This window comes from Anomaloglossus baeobatrachus, chromosome 2 (genome assembly GCF_048569485.1).
Source record: "Anomaloglossus baeobatrachus isolate aAnoBae1 chromosome 2, aAnoBae1.hap1, whole genome shotgun sequence".
Lineage (NCBI taxonomy): Eukaryota > Metazoa > Chordata > Amphibia > Anura > Aromobatidae > Anomaloglossus > Anomaloglossus baeobatrachus.
The window spans coordinates 793679057-793696383 of NC_134354.1; the positions used below are offsets into that span (position 1 = coordinate 793679057).

At 49.4% G+C, this 17327-nt stretch overlaps 1 protein-coding gene across 1 annotated transcript in view; it reads right to left on the reverse strand.

Annotated features, from left to right (window-relative positions):
- Nucleotides 1-1812: 1812 nt before the first annotated feature.
- The window catches only part of LOC142290094 (ecto-ADP-ribosyltransferase 5-like), a 46820-nt gene continuing 31305 nt past the window's right edge, over nt 1813-17327 (reverse strand). Inside the window, exons 5-6 of the mRNA XM_075334029.1 lie at nt 8851-9066; nt 1813-1961 (exon numbers count right to left, since the gene is read on the reverse strand). Of these exons, the coding sequence (XP_075190144.1) occupies nt 1813-1961; nt 8851-9066 (365 nt within the window). The remainder of the gene's footprint in view (nt 1962-8850; nt 9067-17327) is intronic.

Here is a 17327-nt window from a genome sequence, read left to right on the forward strand (position 1 = left end):
ACTCATCCCTGATTCTAAGCATGTGTGTCACATTTCACTCATCCCCGATTCTAAGCATGTGTGTCACATTTCACTCATCCCTGATTCTAAGCATTTGTGTCACATTTCACTCATCCCCGATTCTAAGCATTTGTGTCACATTTCACTCATCCCCGATTCTAAGCATTTGTGTCACATTTCACTCATCCCCAATTCTAAGCATGTGTGTCACATTTCACTCATCCCTGATTCTAAGCATGTGTGTCACATTTCACTCATCCCCGATTCTAAGCATGTGTGTCACATTTCACTCATCCCTGATTCTAAGCATTTGTGTCACATTTCACTCATCCCCGATTCTAAGCATGTGTGTCACATTTCACTCATCCCCGATTCTAAGCATTTGTGTCACATTTCACTGATCCCCGATTCTAAGCATTTGTGTCACGTTTCACTCATCCCCGATTCTAAGCATTTGTGTCACATTTCACTCATCCCCGATTCTAAGCATTTGTGTCACATTCCACTCATCCCCGATTCTAAGCATGTGTCATATTTCACTCATCCCCGATTCTAAGCATTTGTGTCACATTTCACTCATCCCCGATTCTAAGCGTTTGTGTCACATTTCACTCATCCCCGATTCTAAGCATTTGTGTCACATTTCACTCATCCCCGATTCTAAGCATGTGTGTCACATTTCACTCATCCCCGATTCTAAGCATTTGTGTCACATTTCACTCATCCCCAATTCTAAGCATGTGTGTCACATTTCACGCCTCCCCTATTCTAAGCATTTGTGTCACATTTCACTCATCCTTGATTCTAAGCATTTGTGTCACATTTCATTCATCCCCGATTCTAAGCATTTGTGTCACATTTCACTCCTCCCCTATTCTAAGCATTTGTGTCACATTTCACTCATCCCCGATTCTAAGCATGTGTGTCACATTTCACTCCTCCCCTATTCTAAGCATGTGTGTCACATTTCACTCATCCCCGATTCTAAGCATGTGTGTCACATTTCACTCCTCCCCTATTCTAAGCATTTGTTTCACATTTCACTCATCCTTGATTCTAAGCATTTGTGTCACATTTCATTCATCCCCGATTCTAAGCATTTGTGTCACATTTCACTCCTCCCCTATTCTAAGCATTTGTGTCACATTTCACTCATCCCCGATTCTAAGCATTTGTGTCACATTTCACTCCTCCCCGATTCTAAGCATTTGTGTCACGTTTCACTCATCCCCGATTCTAAGCATTTGTATCACATTTCACTCATCCCTGATTCTAAGCATTTGTGTCACATTTCACTCCTCCCCTATTCTAAGCATTTGTGTCACATTTCACTCCTCCCCTATTCTAAGCATTTGTGTCACATTTCACTCCTCCCCTATTCTAAGCATTTGTGTCACATTTCACTCATCCCCGATTCTAAGCATGTGTGTCACATTTCACTCATCCCCGATTCTAAGCATTTGTGCCACATTTCACTCATCCCTGATTCTAAGCATGTGTGTCACATTTCACTCATCCCTGATTCTAAGCATTTGTGTCACATTTCACTCATCCCCAATTCTAAGCATTTGTGTCACATTCCACTCATCCCTGATTCTAAGCATGTGTGTCACATTTCACTCATCCATGATTCTAAGCATTTGTGTCACATTTCACTCATCCCCGATTCTAAGCCTTTGGGTCACATTTCACTCATCCCCGATTCTAAGCCTTTGGGTCACATTTCACTCATCCCCGATTCTAAGCCTTTGGGTCACATTTCACTCATCCCCGATTCTAAGCCTTTGTGTCACATTTCACTCATCCCCGATTCTAAGCCTTTGGGTCACATTTCGGCGTCTTCTCACCTTGCTGTTTTCCGCGCTCGTCTTGTAGTGATGTCAGTAGTGTTTGATGATGTGATAGGAGGAGGACACTTTTTCTTTCTGCCGCGAGCAATGACGAAATTAAACTCTTGAGTTCTGATAGAAGGAAGCAGAGGAGGCCATGAATGTCCCGGTAACGTCATGCAGCGAGTAACCACACGATAAGCTCTCGTAGCCTCCAGTATATATAGTATATAGTATATAGGCGGACACCCTGTTCTCTGGCAATAATGTGCACTGATCACAGATTAGATTTTTGGGGCCACTATAATGTTCTGGACCGAACAATCACTTGGCACTCTGTGAGAAAGAGTAGTGAGCATGCTCAGTGATATGTGCAGAGGTCACTATGCAGAGAGAGGGAGGATCTGTCCCCTAACCATTAGAGTGTTGTGCGCATGCTCTGTGACATGTGCAGAGGTCACTAAGCAGAGAGCGGGAGGAGGGAGGATCTGTCCCCTAACCATTAGGGTGTTGTGCGCATGGTCTGTGACATGTGCAGAGGTCACTAACCAGAGAGCGGGAGGAGGGGGGGATCTGTCCCCTAACCATTAGGGTGTTGCGCGCATGCTCACTGCTATGTGCATTAGTCACTAAGCAGAGAGCGGGAGGAGGGAGGATCTGTCCCCTAACCATTAGAGTATTGTGCGCATGCTCAGAGCTATGTGCATTAGTCACTAAGCAGAGAGCGGGAGGAGGGAGGATCTGTCCTCTAACCATTAGAGTATTGTGCGCATGCTCAGTGCTATGTGCATTAGTCACTAAGCAGAGAGCGGGAGGAGGGAGGATCTGTCCCCTAACCATTAGAGTATTGTGCGCATGCTCAGAGCTATGTGCATTAGTCACTAAGCAGAGAGCGGGAGGAGGGAGGATCTGTCCCCTAACCATTAGAGTATTGTGCGCATGCTCAGAGCTATGTGCATTAGTCACTAAGCAGAGAGCGGGAGGAGGGAGGATCTGTCCTCTAACCATTAGAGTATTGTGCGCATGCTCAGTGCTATGTGCATTAGTCACTAAGCAGAGAGCGGGAGGAGGGAGGATCTGTCCCCTAACCATTAGGGTGTTGCGCGCATGCTCACTGCTATGTGCATTAGTCACTAAGCAGAGAGCGGGAGGAGGGAGGATCTGTCCCCTAACCATTAGAGTATTGTGCGCATGCTCAGTGCTATGTGCATTAGTCACTAAGCAGAGAGCGGGAAGAGGGAGGATCTGTCCCTTAACCATTAAAGTGTTGTGCACATGCTCTGTGATATGTGCAGAGGTCACTAAGCAGAGAGCGGGAGGAGGGAGGATCTGTCCCCTAACCATTAGAGTGTTGTGCGCATGCTCAGTGATATGTACAGGGGTCACTATGCAGAGAGTGGGAGGAGGGGGGATCTGTCCCCTAACCATTAGAGTGTTGTGCGCATGCTCAGTGATATGTACAGGGGTCACTATGCAGAGAGTGGGAGGAGGGGGGATCTGTCCCCTAACCATTAGAGTGTTGTGCGCATGCTCAGTGATATGTACAGGGGTCACTATGCAGAGAGTGGGAGGAGGGGGGATCTGTCCCCTAACCATTAGGGTGTTGTGCGCATGCTCAGTGATATGTGCAGAGGTCACTATGCAGAGAGCGAGAGGAGGGAGGATCTGTCCCATAACCATAGAGTGTTGTGCGCATGCTCAGTGATATGTGCAGAGGTCACTATGCAGAGAGCGGGAGGAGGGAGGATCTGTCCCCTAACCATTAGAGTGTTGTGCGCATGCTCAGTGATATGTACAGGGGTCACTATGCAGAGAGTGGGAGGAGGGGGGATCTGTCCCCTAACCATTAGGGTGTTGTGCGCATGCTCAGTGATATGTGCAGAGGTCACTATGCAGAGAGCGAGAGGAGGGAGGATCTGTCCCATAACCATAGAGTGTTGTGCGCATGCTCAGTGATATGTGCAGAGGTCACTATGCAGAGAGCGGGAGGAGGGAGGATCTGTCCCCTAACCATAGAGTGTTGTGCGCATGCTCAGTGATATGTGTAGAGGTCACTATGCAGAGTCTGATGGGTGTCACTGCTCTCGGGTCCGGAACCTCCTCCATCTTGTGCGATTGTTGTCGTCCTCCTTCTATACAGCCCAGTATGGCTGACGCCGTCCTACATCATACACATTGAGGCCTCTATGCATATGCGCACTGTGATCTGCTCTGCTGCGAGGTGCAAGGAAATACGCAGGTGCAAGGAAAGGTCAAAGCCCGCCCGCACATGCGCCCTGTAGTGCTTTGATCGACCCTCAGCCGGGCAGATCAAAGTGGCCTGTGTTGGGATGACGTAGGAAGCTTCATCCACACAGAGCTGATAAGGAGGACGGTGATGGAAGGCAGAGAGGAGGCGCCGGACCCGAGAGCAGCGACACCCATCAAACCACATTGCCCCCTAGGTGAGTGTAATAAAGGTGGTTTTTACATTTTACAGAGTGGTCTGGGCTCTTATATACAGTATTCTGCAATCCTGTATATAAGGGCTCACTGGTGGTGACTGCAGGTTATAAAGGGAAAATCCTGGGGACAGGTTCTCTTTATAAACCGCCCTGCTGTGAAGCAGAAACTGAAGCATCCGCAGGATGTGATTGCTATTTCTACGTGTTTCGGAGGCACATCTCCTTCATCAGGAGAAAAAAAACCTGATGAAGGAGATGTGGCTTCGAAACACGTAGAAATAACAATCACATCCTGTAGATACTTCAGTTTCTGCTTCACAGCAGGGTGGTTTTTAACCCTTTCCCTTCCAACATTGATTTGATACATGTGAGTAACTGTACATATGAGAACCTACAGAAATAGTGGCTGAAGCGCCCCACACTTCGTTATGGAGTCAGAATAGTCCCTTCTCCAGCAGAACCTCTCCTTACACTATTACCGGGCACAGTGCACCGAGCATGGAGTCCCTGGATCTTATAAAGACCCGCCAATCCCAGTAATGCCAGTAACCGTCATTGGCGGGCAATCCCCGCATGTTTAGTGCCAGAAAATCAGCTGCAAAACATGCGGAGCGTGAACTCGAGCATAGCGCCCGAGTACCAGGATACTCGATGGAGTACCGAGCAGTGACGACCACGCTCGCTCATCATGTCATGGTTTCTTTTTTTCCCTCAACAGTCAAGTCGAGAAAACTGTGGCAAGCCTGTTGCTAAATTGTAGAGCCCCTCCCCTCCCAAAAAAAATGAAAAAAACCCAAAAATATTCACCTTGCCACTCACTTGTTATAATATTCACAATCTTTCCCTATGATGACAGTAATAAGACGATTGTTCCCGACCTCAGCTTAGAGAAAGGACAAACTGCACATAGTATGCCAAAATATGAGGAAGGATGCATATGTCTGTATTAGGCAAAGAAGAGGAGATCGTAATCCAATCTACAGATGAAGAACATTAGGTCTACTCTAATTGGATAAAATTCTGCAGATGCAGAAGGTTAGGTCTACTCTTATTGGATAAAATTCTGCAGATGTAGAAGGTTAGGTCTACTCTTATTGGATAACATTCTGCAGATGTAGAAGGTTACGTCTACGCTTATTGGATAAAATTCTGCAGATGCAGAAGGTTAGGTCTACACTTATTGGATAAAATTCTGCAGATGTGGAAGGTTAGGTCTACTCTTATTGGATACAATTCTGCAGATGCAGAAGGTTAGGTCTACGCTTATTGGATAAAATTCTGCAGATGAAGAAGGTTAGGTCTACTCTTATTGGATAAAATTCTGCAGATGTAGAAGGTTAGGTCTACTTTTATTGGATAAAATTCTGCAGATGTAGAAGGTTAGGTCTACGCTTATTGGATAAAATTCTGCAGATGCAGAAGGTTAGGTCTACGCTTACTGGATAAAATTCTGCAGATGCAGAAGGTTAGGTCTACGCTTATTGGATACAATTCAGCAGATGCAGAAGGTTAGGTCTACGCTTATTGGATAACATTCTGCAGATGTAGAAGGTTAGGTCTACGCTTATTGGATAACATTCTGCAGATATAGAAGGTTATGTCTACTCTTATTGGATAACATTCTGCAGATGAAGAAGGTTAGGTCTACGCTTATTGGATACAATTAAGCAGATGCAGAAGGTTAGGGCTACGCTTATTGGATAAAATTCTGCAGATGCAGAAGGTTAGGTCTACTCTTCTTGGCTAAAATTATGCAGATGCAGAAGGTTAGGTCTACTCTTATTGGATACAATTCAGCAGATGCAGAAGTTTAGGTCTACACTTATTGGATAAAATTCTGCAGATGCAGAAGGTTAGGTCTACTCTTATTGGATACAATTCTGCAGATGCAGAAGGTTAGGTCTACGCTTATTGGATAAAATTCTGCAGATGTAGAAGGTTAGGTCTACTCTTATTGGATAAAATTCTGCAGATGTAGAAGGTTAGGTCTACTTTTATTGGATAAAATTCTGCAGATGTAGAAGGTTAGGTCTACGCTTATTGGATAAAATTCTGCAGATGCAGAAGGTTAGGTCTACGCTTACTGGATAAAATTCTGCAGATGCAGAAGGTTAGGTCTACGCTTATTGGATACAATTCAGCAGATGCAGAAGGTTAGGTCTACGCTTATTGGATAACATTCTGCAGATGTAGAAGGTTAGGTCTACGCTTATTGGATAACATTCTGCAGATATAGAAGGTTATGTCTACTCTTATTGGATAACATTCTGCAGATGAAGAAGGTTAGGTCTACGCTTATTGGATACAATTAAGCAGATGCAGAAGGTTAGGGCTACGCTTATTGGATAAAATTCTGCAGATGCAGAAGGTTAGGTCTACTCTTCTTGGCTAAAATTATGCAGATGCAGAAGGTTAGGTCTACTCTTATTGGATACAATTCAGCAGATGCAGAAGTTTAGGTCTACACTTATTGGATAAAATTCTGCAGATGCAGAAGGTTAGGTCTACTCTTATTGGATACAATTCTGCAGATGTAGAAGGTTAGGTCTACGCTTATTGGATAAAATTCTGCAGATGTGGAAGGTTAGGTCTACGCTTATTGGATAAAATTCTGCAGATGCAGAAGGTTAGGTCTACTCTTATTGGATAACATTCTGCAGATGCAGAAGGTTAGGTCTACTCTTATTGGATAAAATTCTGCAGATGTAGAAGTTTAGGTCTACACTTATTGGATAAAATTCTGCAGATGCAGAAGGTTAGGTCTACTCTTATTGGATACAATTCTGCAGATGTAGAAGGTTAGGTCTACGCTTATTGGATAAAATTCTGCAGATGTGGAAGGTTAGGTCTACGCTTATTGGATAAAATTCTGCAGATGCAGAAGGTTAGGTCTACTCTTATTGGATAACATTCTGCAGATGCAGAAGGTTAGGTCTACTCTTATTGGATAAAATTCTGCAGATGTAGAAGGTTATGTCTACTCTTATTGGATAACATTCTGCAGATGTAGAAGGTTAGGTCTATGCTTATTGGATAAAATTCTGCAGATGCAGAAGGTTAGGTCTACTCTTATTGGATAACATTCTGCAGATGCAGAAGGTTATGTCTACTCTTATTGGATAACATTCTGCAGATGCAGAAGGTTAGGTCTACGCTTATTGGATAAAATTCTGCAGATGTAGAAGGTTAGGTCTACTCTTATTGGATAAAATTCTGCAGATGTAGAAGGTTAGGTCTACTTTTATTGGATAAAATTCTGCAGATGTAGAAGGTTAGGTCTACGCTTATTGGATAAAATTCTGCAGATGCAGAAGGTTAGGTCTACGCTTATTGGATAAAATTCTGCAGATGCAGAAGGTTAGGTCTACGCTTATTGGATACAATTCAGCAGATGCAGAAGGTTAGGTCTACGCTTATTGGATAACATTCTGCAGATGTAGAAGGTTAGGTCTACGCTTATTGGATAAAATTCTGCAGATATAGAAGGTTATGTCTACTCTTATTGGATAACATTCTGCAGATGAAGAAGGTTAGGTCTACGCTTATTGGATAAAATTCTGCAGATGCAGAAGGTTAGGTCTACGCTTATTGGATACAATTCAGCAGATGCAGAAGGTTAGGTCTACGCTTATTGGATACAATTCAGCAGATGCAGAAGGTTAGGGTTACGCTTATTGGATAAAATTCTGCAGATGCAGAAGGTTAGGTCTACGCTTATTGGATACAATTCAGCAGATGCAGAAGGTTAGGGCTACGCTTATTGGCTAAAATTCTGCAGATGCAGAAGATTAGGTCTACTCTTATTGGATACAATTCAGCAGATGCAGAAGTTTAGGTCTACACTTATTGGATAAAATTCTGCAGATGCAGAAGGTTAGGTCTACTCTTATTGGATACAATTCTGCAGATGTAGAAGGTTAGGTCTACGCTTATTGGATAAAATTCTGCAGATGCAGAAGGTTAGGTCTACGCTTATTGGATACAATTCAGCAGATGCAGAAGGTTAGGGCTACGCTTATTGGATAAAATTCTGCAGATGCAGAAGGTTAGGTCTACACTTGTTGAATAAAATCTGGGGGTTTTAGATATAACAGGGCCTCACCAAGTGAAATCTTGGAGGATGAGTATAATGCATGATTACTGTTCTGTATCTTGTCAATATAACATTTGTATGCCTTGTACGTGTATTTTCATGTATAGGGAACCTGTCAGCTAGATTTTGTAGCACCCATGTTAGGTGATTGTAATTTAGATTAAGATAATCCCTTATCTAATTTTTAAGAAAATGTGCCGCAGGTGCGGAGGGCTCTGTCCTCTTTCCATCTTTTGCCACTGTCTGAAACTCCTTGACTGACAGATCACTCTAATCTGAGTGACCGACCTCCTCCATCCCGAATCTTGCACCTTGGCTGGTCAGAGGCCCCACTCAGTGGTTACTTGTCCCTGTGACCGCATTGTGTTGTTGGCTTTTCCTTTGCGATATGCCCATTATCATAATATAGTTCTGTCCATATGATTTGCCTATGGCTCATTCCCCTTACGCTAATAGAGAACCCATGGGAGGAGACATCACTCACCTTTAATCTGGGCGTCCAGTTCAGAAAATAATAATCTTTCCTCGTTGCCTTTATTATTAATCCAGTTGATGATCTCATTCACCTTTTCATCGTAATAATTTATGTTCTGATGATTATTACTTATTTGATCCTCCAGAACATTAATCCGTTCCTCCATTTCAGTCAGGGGTATTGCTTTTGTCGTCTGATCTTCGACTTTCTCAGATTCATTTGTACCTTAAAAACACAAGTGAGACTTAGTGAACATTGAAAAACTGACCTTAATAAAGTGCGATCAACAGAAGTATCATCCATGGTGGTCCGGTATTGTGGTCTACACACAATGAGGGTCCATTAGTGGGGCTTGAGTTCTCCTGTGGTTTATCATCTTGTGGTCCATTAGTAGGGTCTATAATGCTCGACAGTCCAGTAGCAGGAGTCTGGTGGTCCAGTACTGGGGATACCAGCCTCCCTTAATTAAGTAGTAACAGTTAAGTTCTGTTCCCTCGTGATGGTCTAGTTGTTTGGATCCATAACTTCTCATCGTCAAGTGTGATGCCCTGGCCGGGCCAGGTAGTCACAGACAGGCCCCTGCACTACACCTTTCCCTCACAGATGACATCAGCCAACCTTGAAATCCTAGTCACCCCCCTCAGGGCTAGATGGACACACCAGGGGGTGGAACCAGGCGGTTGGAAGACGTCCACCAAGGAGTCTAGACAGTCCGGAGCGGGAAAGTAAACAGATCAGGTTTAGAGTTCAAGTTGGAGAGGAGCGTGGGCTGGAGCTGTGTGCAGCTCCAGCAGAGGCGAATACCCCAAATTGAACGGCGCCAGGGTAGGAGCCCTGGTGCCTTTGGCTAGGAGGGTGATGGCAGTCTCCGTCTGGAGGAGCCGGGAAGACAGCTCGGTGGAACCGAGGTGGACCGGGACAGGGTTGTAGCCCATCGGTACCGACCCGGGGAACCGATTCGGAAACCGGAGCACACAGGGGGGTACTCGGACCCTGAAGTCAAGTCCAGAAGCTACTGGAACTGATTAATTCACCGATTGAGGCCAGGACTAGAGGTCCTGTCCCACCCAAAGTCCCTATTAGAAGACAACAGCCCACCGAGGGGGATAGAAGGCAACCACCAGGGCTCAGAGATCCTACGGGCCAGCATCTGCGGGCAAGGACTCCTTAGGCCACATTCAGCCGGGAGCGGACTCCTGAAGTTGCAAGCGCAGGCAGTCCACCATTACACAAAGGTGCAGGAGAAAGACAGAGACCACCAGCCGGGTGGTGGACCAGAATGCAGCCACTCGCGGGCACCGACCACCATCACCTTGGTTCACCAGAGACTCGTGTGTTTCCTTCAATAGTGAGTACACGAGCACCCTGCGGTCGCCCATCTCCCTGCACCAATCCCCAACTGGTCCCGGGGCCACTATTCCTGCCCACGGAGGGGTTAACAACTTGCTGCATAACATCTCCCCCGGGTGCCCCGTCACTGCAGCGGTGGTGTCCAACCTCTCCACATACTGTGGGTGGCGTCACAAACTTAATACGGCTCAGCCCATACATATACGTCCTACATCCACCACTACAAACCCCCTTTTTGATCAGAGTGACCGCGAGACCCTTGAGCCACCCACGGAAGGTCCGGATCCGAGCAGCTCGGCTGCTGCGAGCGGGGCGGCACACCTCGATTTCTGGCGTCACGAACAGGATCGATACCCATCCACTTACCTTGTGGAAGTGCGCCTTGTATTGAAGTCAGCGGTGATCCATTGCAGAAATTTCAGAAACCACCAACTTGCCGCCATTTTTGGGCGCGAAGATTCCTGCTCAGAGTCTTCTTCCTCGAGAAAAGGGTGCGAAAGCTGAAGCCCCGCCCCCTGGGAACACGGCCGGAAAGCAAGGCTGGAAGTCGAAAAATTAAACTTACCGGCCTAAAAGAGGAGTGCCAGCAAAAGGCCAAGGGGGGGCGGGTGAAGATCTCGCGCCATGTGACCAAGCAGATAAAGGGCAGGGACTCCAGGACCCTGCCACATTCCCTGTTCCTGGACATCAGCCAAGCAGTATGGTCGCACCATCTGGCAAGCCCGCGGTGGAGGAGCCCGCGCCCGGGACAGCGGCCTGGGTGGAAGCCCGGACGGAGCAGATGCGCCACCACATCCAGGCACAGGCGACCTGCCTGCTAAGGAGGTGGGCAGCCGAGATGGCGGAGTGAGCCGCAGCTGTGAGGATTCGTGAAGTGGATACAGCATTGGAGGAGCGGGTAAGCGACCACGCCCTTGCGTCCCCCAGAGACCGGCCATCCAGGCTGAAGAGCCTGGTCTGCCCCTGCCCGCCGTGCTGCCTCCCTCACCTCTTGCACCCGTGACTACCCCCCCGCTCGGTCCGCTGCCATCACCACCGGCAGTGGTGCCCGTGCAGTTGGCCCGCGAGGACCAGCCCGAAGAGGCCACCAGCGGTCAGCCCGTCACCACTCCGGCACCAACACCAGCTCCTCAAGAGACCAGCATCCGGAAAGTGCCCTGTCCCGCTTTGGACTCGCCACCGATCCCGGAAGAGGCCATGCCCCAGACGACAACGGCTCCGGCAGTCCGCCCGGCCAAAGTGGAGGTGATCCCTAATTGGAAGCCAGCCCAGCGTGCAAAGCTAGCCGCTCCCAGATTCCAAGCCTCGGCTGAGGCGCCGCGGGGTTGCAGCTGTCAAGCAGCTGAGCAGGCCATGTCACAGCGGGGTCCCCCAGTGCAGAAAGTGTCGGTCATGGCCGGCACGGGGGAACTCCGGCTGGGCCCGACTCCCGTGCAGAGCGAACTGGAACAGGTTGCAGACGCTCAATATTGGGAGCGGCAGCAGCGCCAGCTGGGCTGAGAGATCGCCACCCGTGAGAAGAGGAAGGCGGAGGTGCTGTCCCGGACCTATTCGGAGAAGGATATCCTCCGCAACGCCACCTTCCGGGTGAGGGGCCCGACACACGAAGGCCAGATCCGGCACTTCGACCCCCGAAGAGGATGGGGTTTCATCTTTGAGCCGGGCATGGAGGCAGAAATCTCCGTGTCCCAGAGGGACGTGTACCCGCATCTTCCCGTTGGCCATCCCGACCGGGACCTGGAACCCAGAGAATTGGTGACATACACCCGACACTGCGGGAAGAGGGGGTGGTTCGCCCTCAATGTCAAGAGGAGGGTGAGCAAAAGTGCCCAGCAGTGCGCCCATCCCCCTCCCCCGCCATCAAGTTCTGAAGAAGAGTATTAAAGAGGTAGCGGTTCCCGGCTACCTTTCTGCAAAGTCCCCGTTGGGACCCTGTTGATGTTCCCGTTTGTTTTACTGCATTTATAAAAAAGACATGGCTGACGACTTGCAGGCCAACACAAAAACTATTGGGTCTTGTAAATAGCCCCAGACCACCCTTTTCATCATGCCACAGTCTCCGGAGAGGCTGGTTGGAGGAAGGGCCTGCAGCAGAGTAGGCCGAGGTCCCATCACCATGGAAACCAGTGACTACCCTCCGGGTCAGGGGTCCCCTGGACGTGGGGCCTCAGAGAGAGACTACCGGGTAAGGAACTTATTACCCGACCCGTGTGGGCACCACCCGGACCCGAACCTGTTTCCTGGACTGGGGAAAAGGGGTGCGCACCAGTGCTTAGCGGTGGCACCAGGGCTAGGTTTGTTTCGGTGGGCTAAGGTGAAAAGGACATGGTCCCGTCCCGGTTAATAAAAATGTTGTGCAACGTTAAAGTAAAATGCCTCCCGTTAAGGGAAGAAACCAAAATATCCATGAATGTAAATATGTTATCTGTTTTAAAAATCTTTTATCTTTTTTCAGTTAAACAAAATAAACCGGTGGTGGTCGGACAGCCCGCGGATGGTCTGTGTTTAACCAAGGGGGAGTGTGACGCCCTGGTCGGGCCAGGTAGTCACAGATAGGCCCCTGCACTACACCTTTCCCTCACAGGTGACATCAGCCAACCTTAAAACCCTAGTCACCCCCCTCAAGGCTAGATGGACACACCAGGGGCTGGAACCAGACAGTTGGAAGACGCCCACCAAGGAGTCTAGACAGCCCGGAGCGGGAAAGTAAACAGATCAGTTTTAGAGTTCAAGTTGGAGAGGAGCATGGGCTGGAGCTGGGTGCAGTTCCAGCAGAGGCGAATACCCCAAATTGAACGGCGCCAGGGTACGAACCCTGGTGTCTTTGGCTAGGAGGCAGACGGCGGTCTCCGTCTGCAGGAGTCGGGAAGACGGCTCGGTGGAAGCGAGGTGGCCCGGGACAGGGTAGTGGCCCACCGGTACCGACCCGGGGAACCGAATCGGAAACCGGAGCACACAGGGGGGTACTCGGACCCTGAAGCCAAGTCCAGAAGCTACTAGAACTGGTTAATTCACCGATTGAGGCCAGGACTAGAGGTCCTGTCCCACCCAAAGTCCCTACTAGAAGACAACAGCCAACCGAGGGGGATAGAAGGCCACCGCCAGGGCTCAGAGATCCCACAGTCCAGCGTCTGCGGGCAAGGGCTCCTTAGGCCACATCCAACCAGTAGCGGACTCCTGAAGTTGCAAGCACAGGCAGTCCACCATTACACAAAGGTGTAGGAGAAAGACAGAGACCACCAGCCGGGTGGGGGACCAGAACGCGGCCGACTGCGGGCACCGACCACCATCACCTTGGTTTACCAGAGACTCATGTGTTTCCTTCAATAGTGAGTTCACCAGCACCCTGCGGTCGCCCATCTCCCTGCACCAATCCCCAACGGGTCCCGGGGCCACCATCCCTGCCCATGGAGGGGTTAACAACTTGCTGCATAACATCTCCCCCGGGTGCCCCGTCACTGCAGCGGTGGTGTCCAACCTCTTCACATACCGTGGGTGGCGTCACGAACTTAGTACGGCTCAGCCCGTACATATACGTCCTACATCCACCACTACAAACCCCCTTTTTGATCGCAGTAACCGTGAGACCCTTGAGCCACCCACAGAAGGCCCTGATCCGAGTAGCTCGGCTGCTGCGAGTGGGGTGGCAATCAGGTGTGTAACACCTGGTGGTCTAGAATTGCAGGCTGTAATCACTGATTATATAATATTGGGGGGGAGGTGTAATTGTAGCGCCCCACGTGGCAAAGGGGATTAACCTTACTCGTCGCCGAGCTGGTGTCTCTGGTCTTGGAAGGTCACGGGTAGCTCTGCCTGGCTTCGTGGCCCCGAGGCGTACAGTAATGAGGAGGAGGGAATGGAAGATGGGGGTGGCTGTTGTGACGCCACCTGTGGTATGCGGCCAGGGATTAGCCGCCACTGCAGGGTTCCTTGCTGGGGCTGGTGCAGCTGAGGTGTTGTCGCTCCTCACATGTGGAGCGGGCCCCGGGAGGATGAGGAGGGTTATAGTGGTGCAATGGGGTGCAGGACTGGGACGCCGACAGTAACTGGGTGACACAGGTTGGTAATTTCCTTTTTACCTTTACTGGTCAGATGTTATGGTCCAGGAATATGGTGGTCCGGTCAGCCCAGAAGCAGCGTGGGTCTCTCCTTGCCTGGCGGGTTGGAGGCCTTCCTAAGTGCACTATTGGTTGAGGTCGCTGAGGCCTGGAGCAGCACAGTGTCCCCTTCTCTCTCTATACTTGTAGATGACTGTCACCTGTGATGGGCAGCGCAAGTGTGACGCCCTGGCCGGGCCAGGTAGTCACAGATAGGGCTCCGCATTACACCTGTCCCTCAGAGGTAACATACAGCCAAACATTTAAACCCTAGTCACCCCCCCTCAGGGCTTGATGGACACACCAGGGGGCGGAACCAGGCTGTTGGAAGATGCCCACCGAGGAGTTCAGACAGCCTGAGGTGGGAAAGCAAACAGAAGCCAGATAAGGTTGAGAGTTCAAGTTGGAGAGGAGTGTGGGCTGGAGCTGTGTGCAGCTCCAGCAGAGGAGAGAAACCCAATTTGAGCAGGTGCCAGGGTAGGAGCCCTGGTACCTTTGGCTAGGAGGCAGATGGCGGTCTCCGTCTGCAGGAGCCGGGAAGACGGCTTGGTGGAACCGAGGTGGACCGGGACAGGGTAGTGGCGACCCAGGGAACTGACTCGGAAACCGGAGCACAAAGGGGGGTACTCAGACCCTGAATCTATGTCCAGAAGCTACTGGGGGCTAGCTAATTTACTGCTTGCGGCCAGGACTAGAGGTCCTGTCCCACCCAAAGTCCCGACTGAAGGCAACAGCCCAACGAGGGGGATAAGCAGCCACTGCCACGGCTCAGAGATCCCACGGGCCAGCGTCTGTGGGCAAAGGGCTCCTTAGGCAACAGCAAGCTGTGAGCGGACTCCTGAAGTTGCAAGCACAGGCAGTCCACCATCCAATATAGGTGCGGGAGAAAGACAGAGACCACCAGCCAGGTGGGGGACCAGACCACAGCCGGCTGTGGGCACCGACCACCATCACCTTGGTTTACCAGAGACTCGTGTGTTTACTAATAGTGAGTACATCAGCACCTTCCGGTCGCCCATCTCCCTGCACCGCCAAACACCCCCAATGGGTCCCGGGGCCACCATCCCTGCCCACATAGGGGTTAACAACTTGCTGCGCAACATCTTCCCCGGGTGCCCCGTCACTGCAGCGGTGGTGTCCACCTTAACCACATCCCGTGGGTGGCGTCACGAACTTAACACGGCTCCGACCGTACATCTATGTCCTCAAGCCACAACCCCCTTTTCAGTTGAAGTGACCGCGAGACCCCCGGGTCCGGAGACCCTCGAGCCACCCACTGAAGGTCCGGATCCGAGCGGCTCGACTGCCGAGCACGGGGCGATACACAAGCCGGTTATGGGACCCGCTCGTACTACTGCGATCCCGGGTTCTATATTGCTGCTGCATCTTGGAACTAAGGTGGGCCAGGAAATGTAGAGTCTCTCGCCCTCCGGGTTTTGCTATTGGTTCGTTAGCACCCAGTAGCCAAGGACCCCGGTGTCCTGTTCTAGCGCTCGGTCCTGGAAAGCTCACACAGTAGCTCTCACACAGCGACCACTTTCTTCCTCGCCAACACTGTTCTGTTTGACTTCCTTCCTGTTCCTCTCTAACCCTTCCCCCAGATCAGCATGTATAGAAATACTCCCTTCAAAACAGGTTATGAGCTCCCCCTGCTGGCCTGGAGTAGGAGATGTTGTATGTGATGTACCTGACAAGCAGAGGTCCCCACACTGCCTCCAAGCATTGCATTGATCCTGGTGAGGAGAACAACGTCACTGTGGCTCCCATGACCACTGAGGTGCCACATAATCCTTTATGGTCTACAAGACAAGTCTGTAGTCGCTGATGATCTAGTAGTAAGGCAGTAAATGATGGTGGCCTAAAGATCACGATCTGTAACTTCTGGTGGTCCAGTAGTAGGGACTGTAAATGCTGATACTTGGACCTATATTAGGGTCTCTGTGCACAAAATCATACTAACATCGACCCTCACCTGTTCCTGCCGCCATAGCTGCCCTCCAGTCTTCAACTCGGTCCTAGGGCACCTGGTCTGGCATTAGTCTTCTTGTCTCTACACCAATGCCTCCACCTAGACCTCAACACATCATCATGCCACAATATCAAAAGGTGTGTCGCCCCATGCATATGGTAATGTTGGGTGACGTGTTAGTGTGGGGCAAGAAATGTCATGACGTCATAATGTGTAATGAGGCCAAGCTAGAGCTTGATACATTGGCAAAGAATGAGGAGAACAGTGGATCCGGAGTGGGTGCCATAAGAAGCAGAAGACGGACCGTCAGGGAACAAAGGCAGCGGAAACACGTGTGGGCGAGGTGACAATCATAATTTATTGCTTTTAATCCCTTCCAGGCCTGTGCTTTCAGGTATCGGGAAACCTAGATTAATATAAAAAGGATCTTTTTTTAAGCCAATGTGAATTGAATTTCCAGGGCGAGTTTGTGAAAAATGTGCCAAATCCAGATTTCAGGAGATGGGGTTATCTCTATCTGCCAGTAACTGTTAGAGGAGCAGTCGGCGAGCACTTTTCACTTTTTGATTAGTTGCTTTTGACTTACACTGTGCCTTGCGAAAGTATTCACCCCCTCGGCATCTTTCTGTTTTGCTACCTCACAACCTAAAGTTTCATGAGACACGACCGTGACCCGCAATCTGCCACGCGAGCTTTAAAGTGAAGGTGCTGCCGGTCTGACAATTTCTTGCAGCACCAAGAAATACAGATTTGGTGCTGAAATTATACACCAAATTCCTGCTCCAAATCTGTTTCTCCTAGCAGAAAAAAACCCATCAAAACCGCATTACATTTAAATGCGTTTTGTTTTGGGGGATTTTTACAGAAGATGTAGATTTAGTGCAGGAATTTGGTGTATAAATTTCAGCACCAAATCTGGATCTCTTGGCAAAAAAATGCACAAAAACAGTTTTGACGCCTTTGACGCCATTTCGGGGTGTGGCTTTTTTTTTTTCATTAGATGCAAATTTTGTGCAGGAATATGATGTATGAGTTTCAGCACCAAATTTGCATCTCCTGGCAGAAAACTG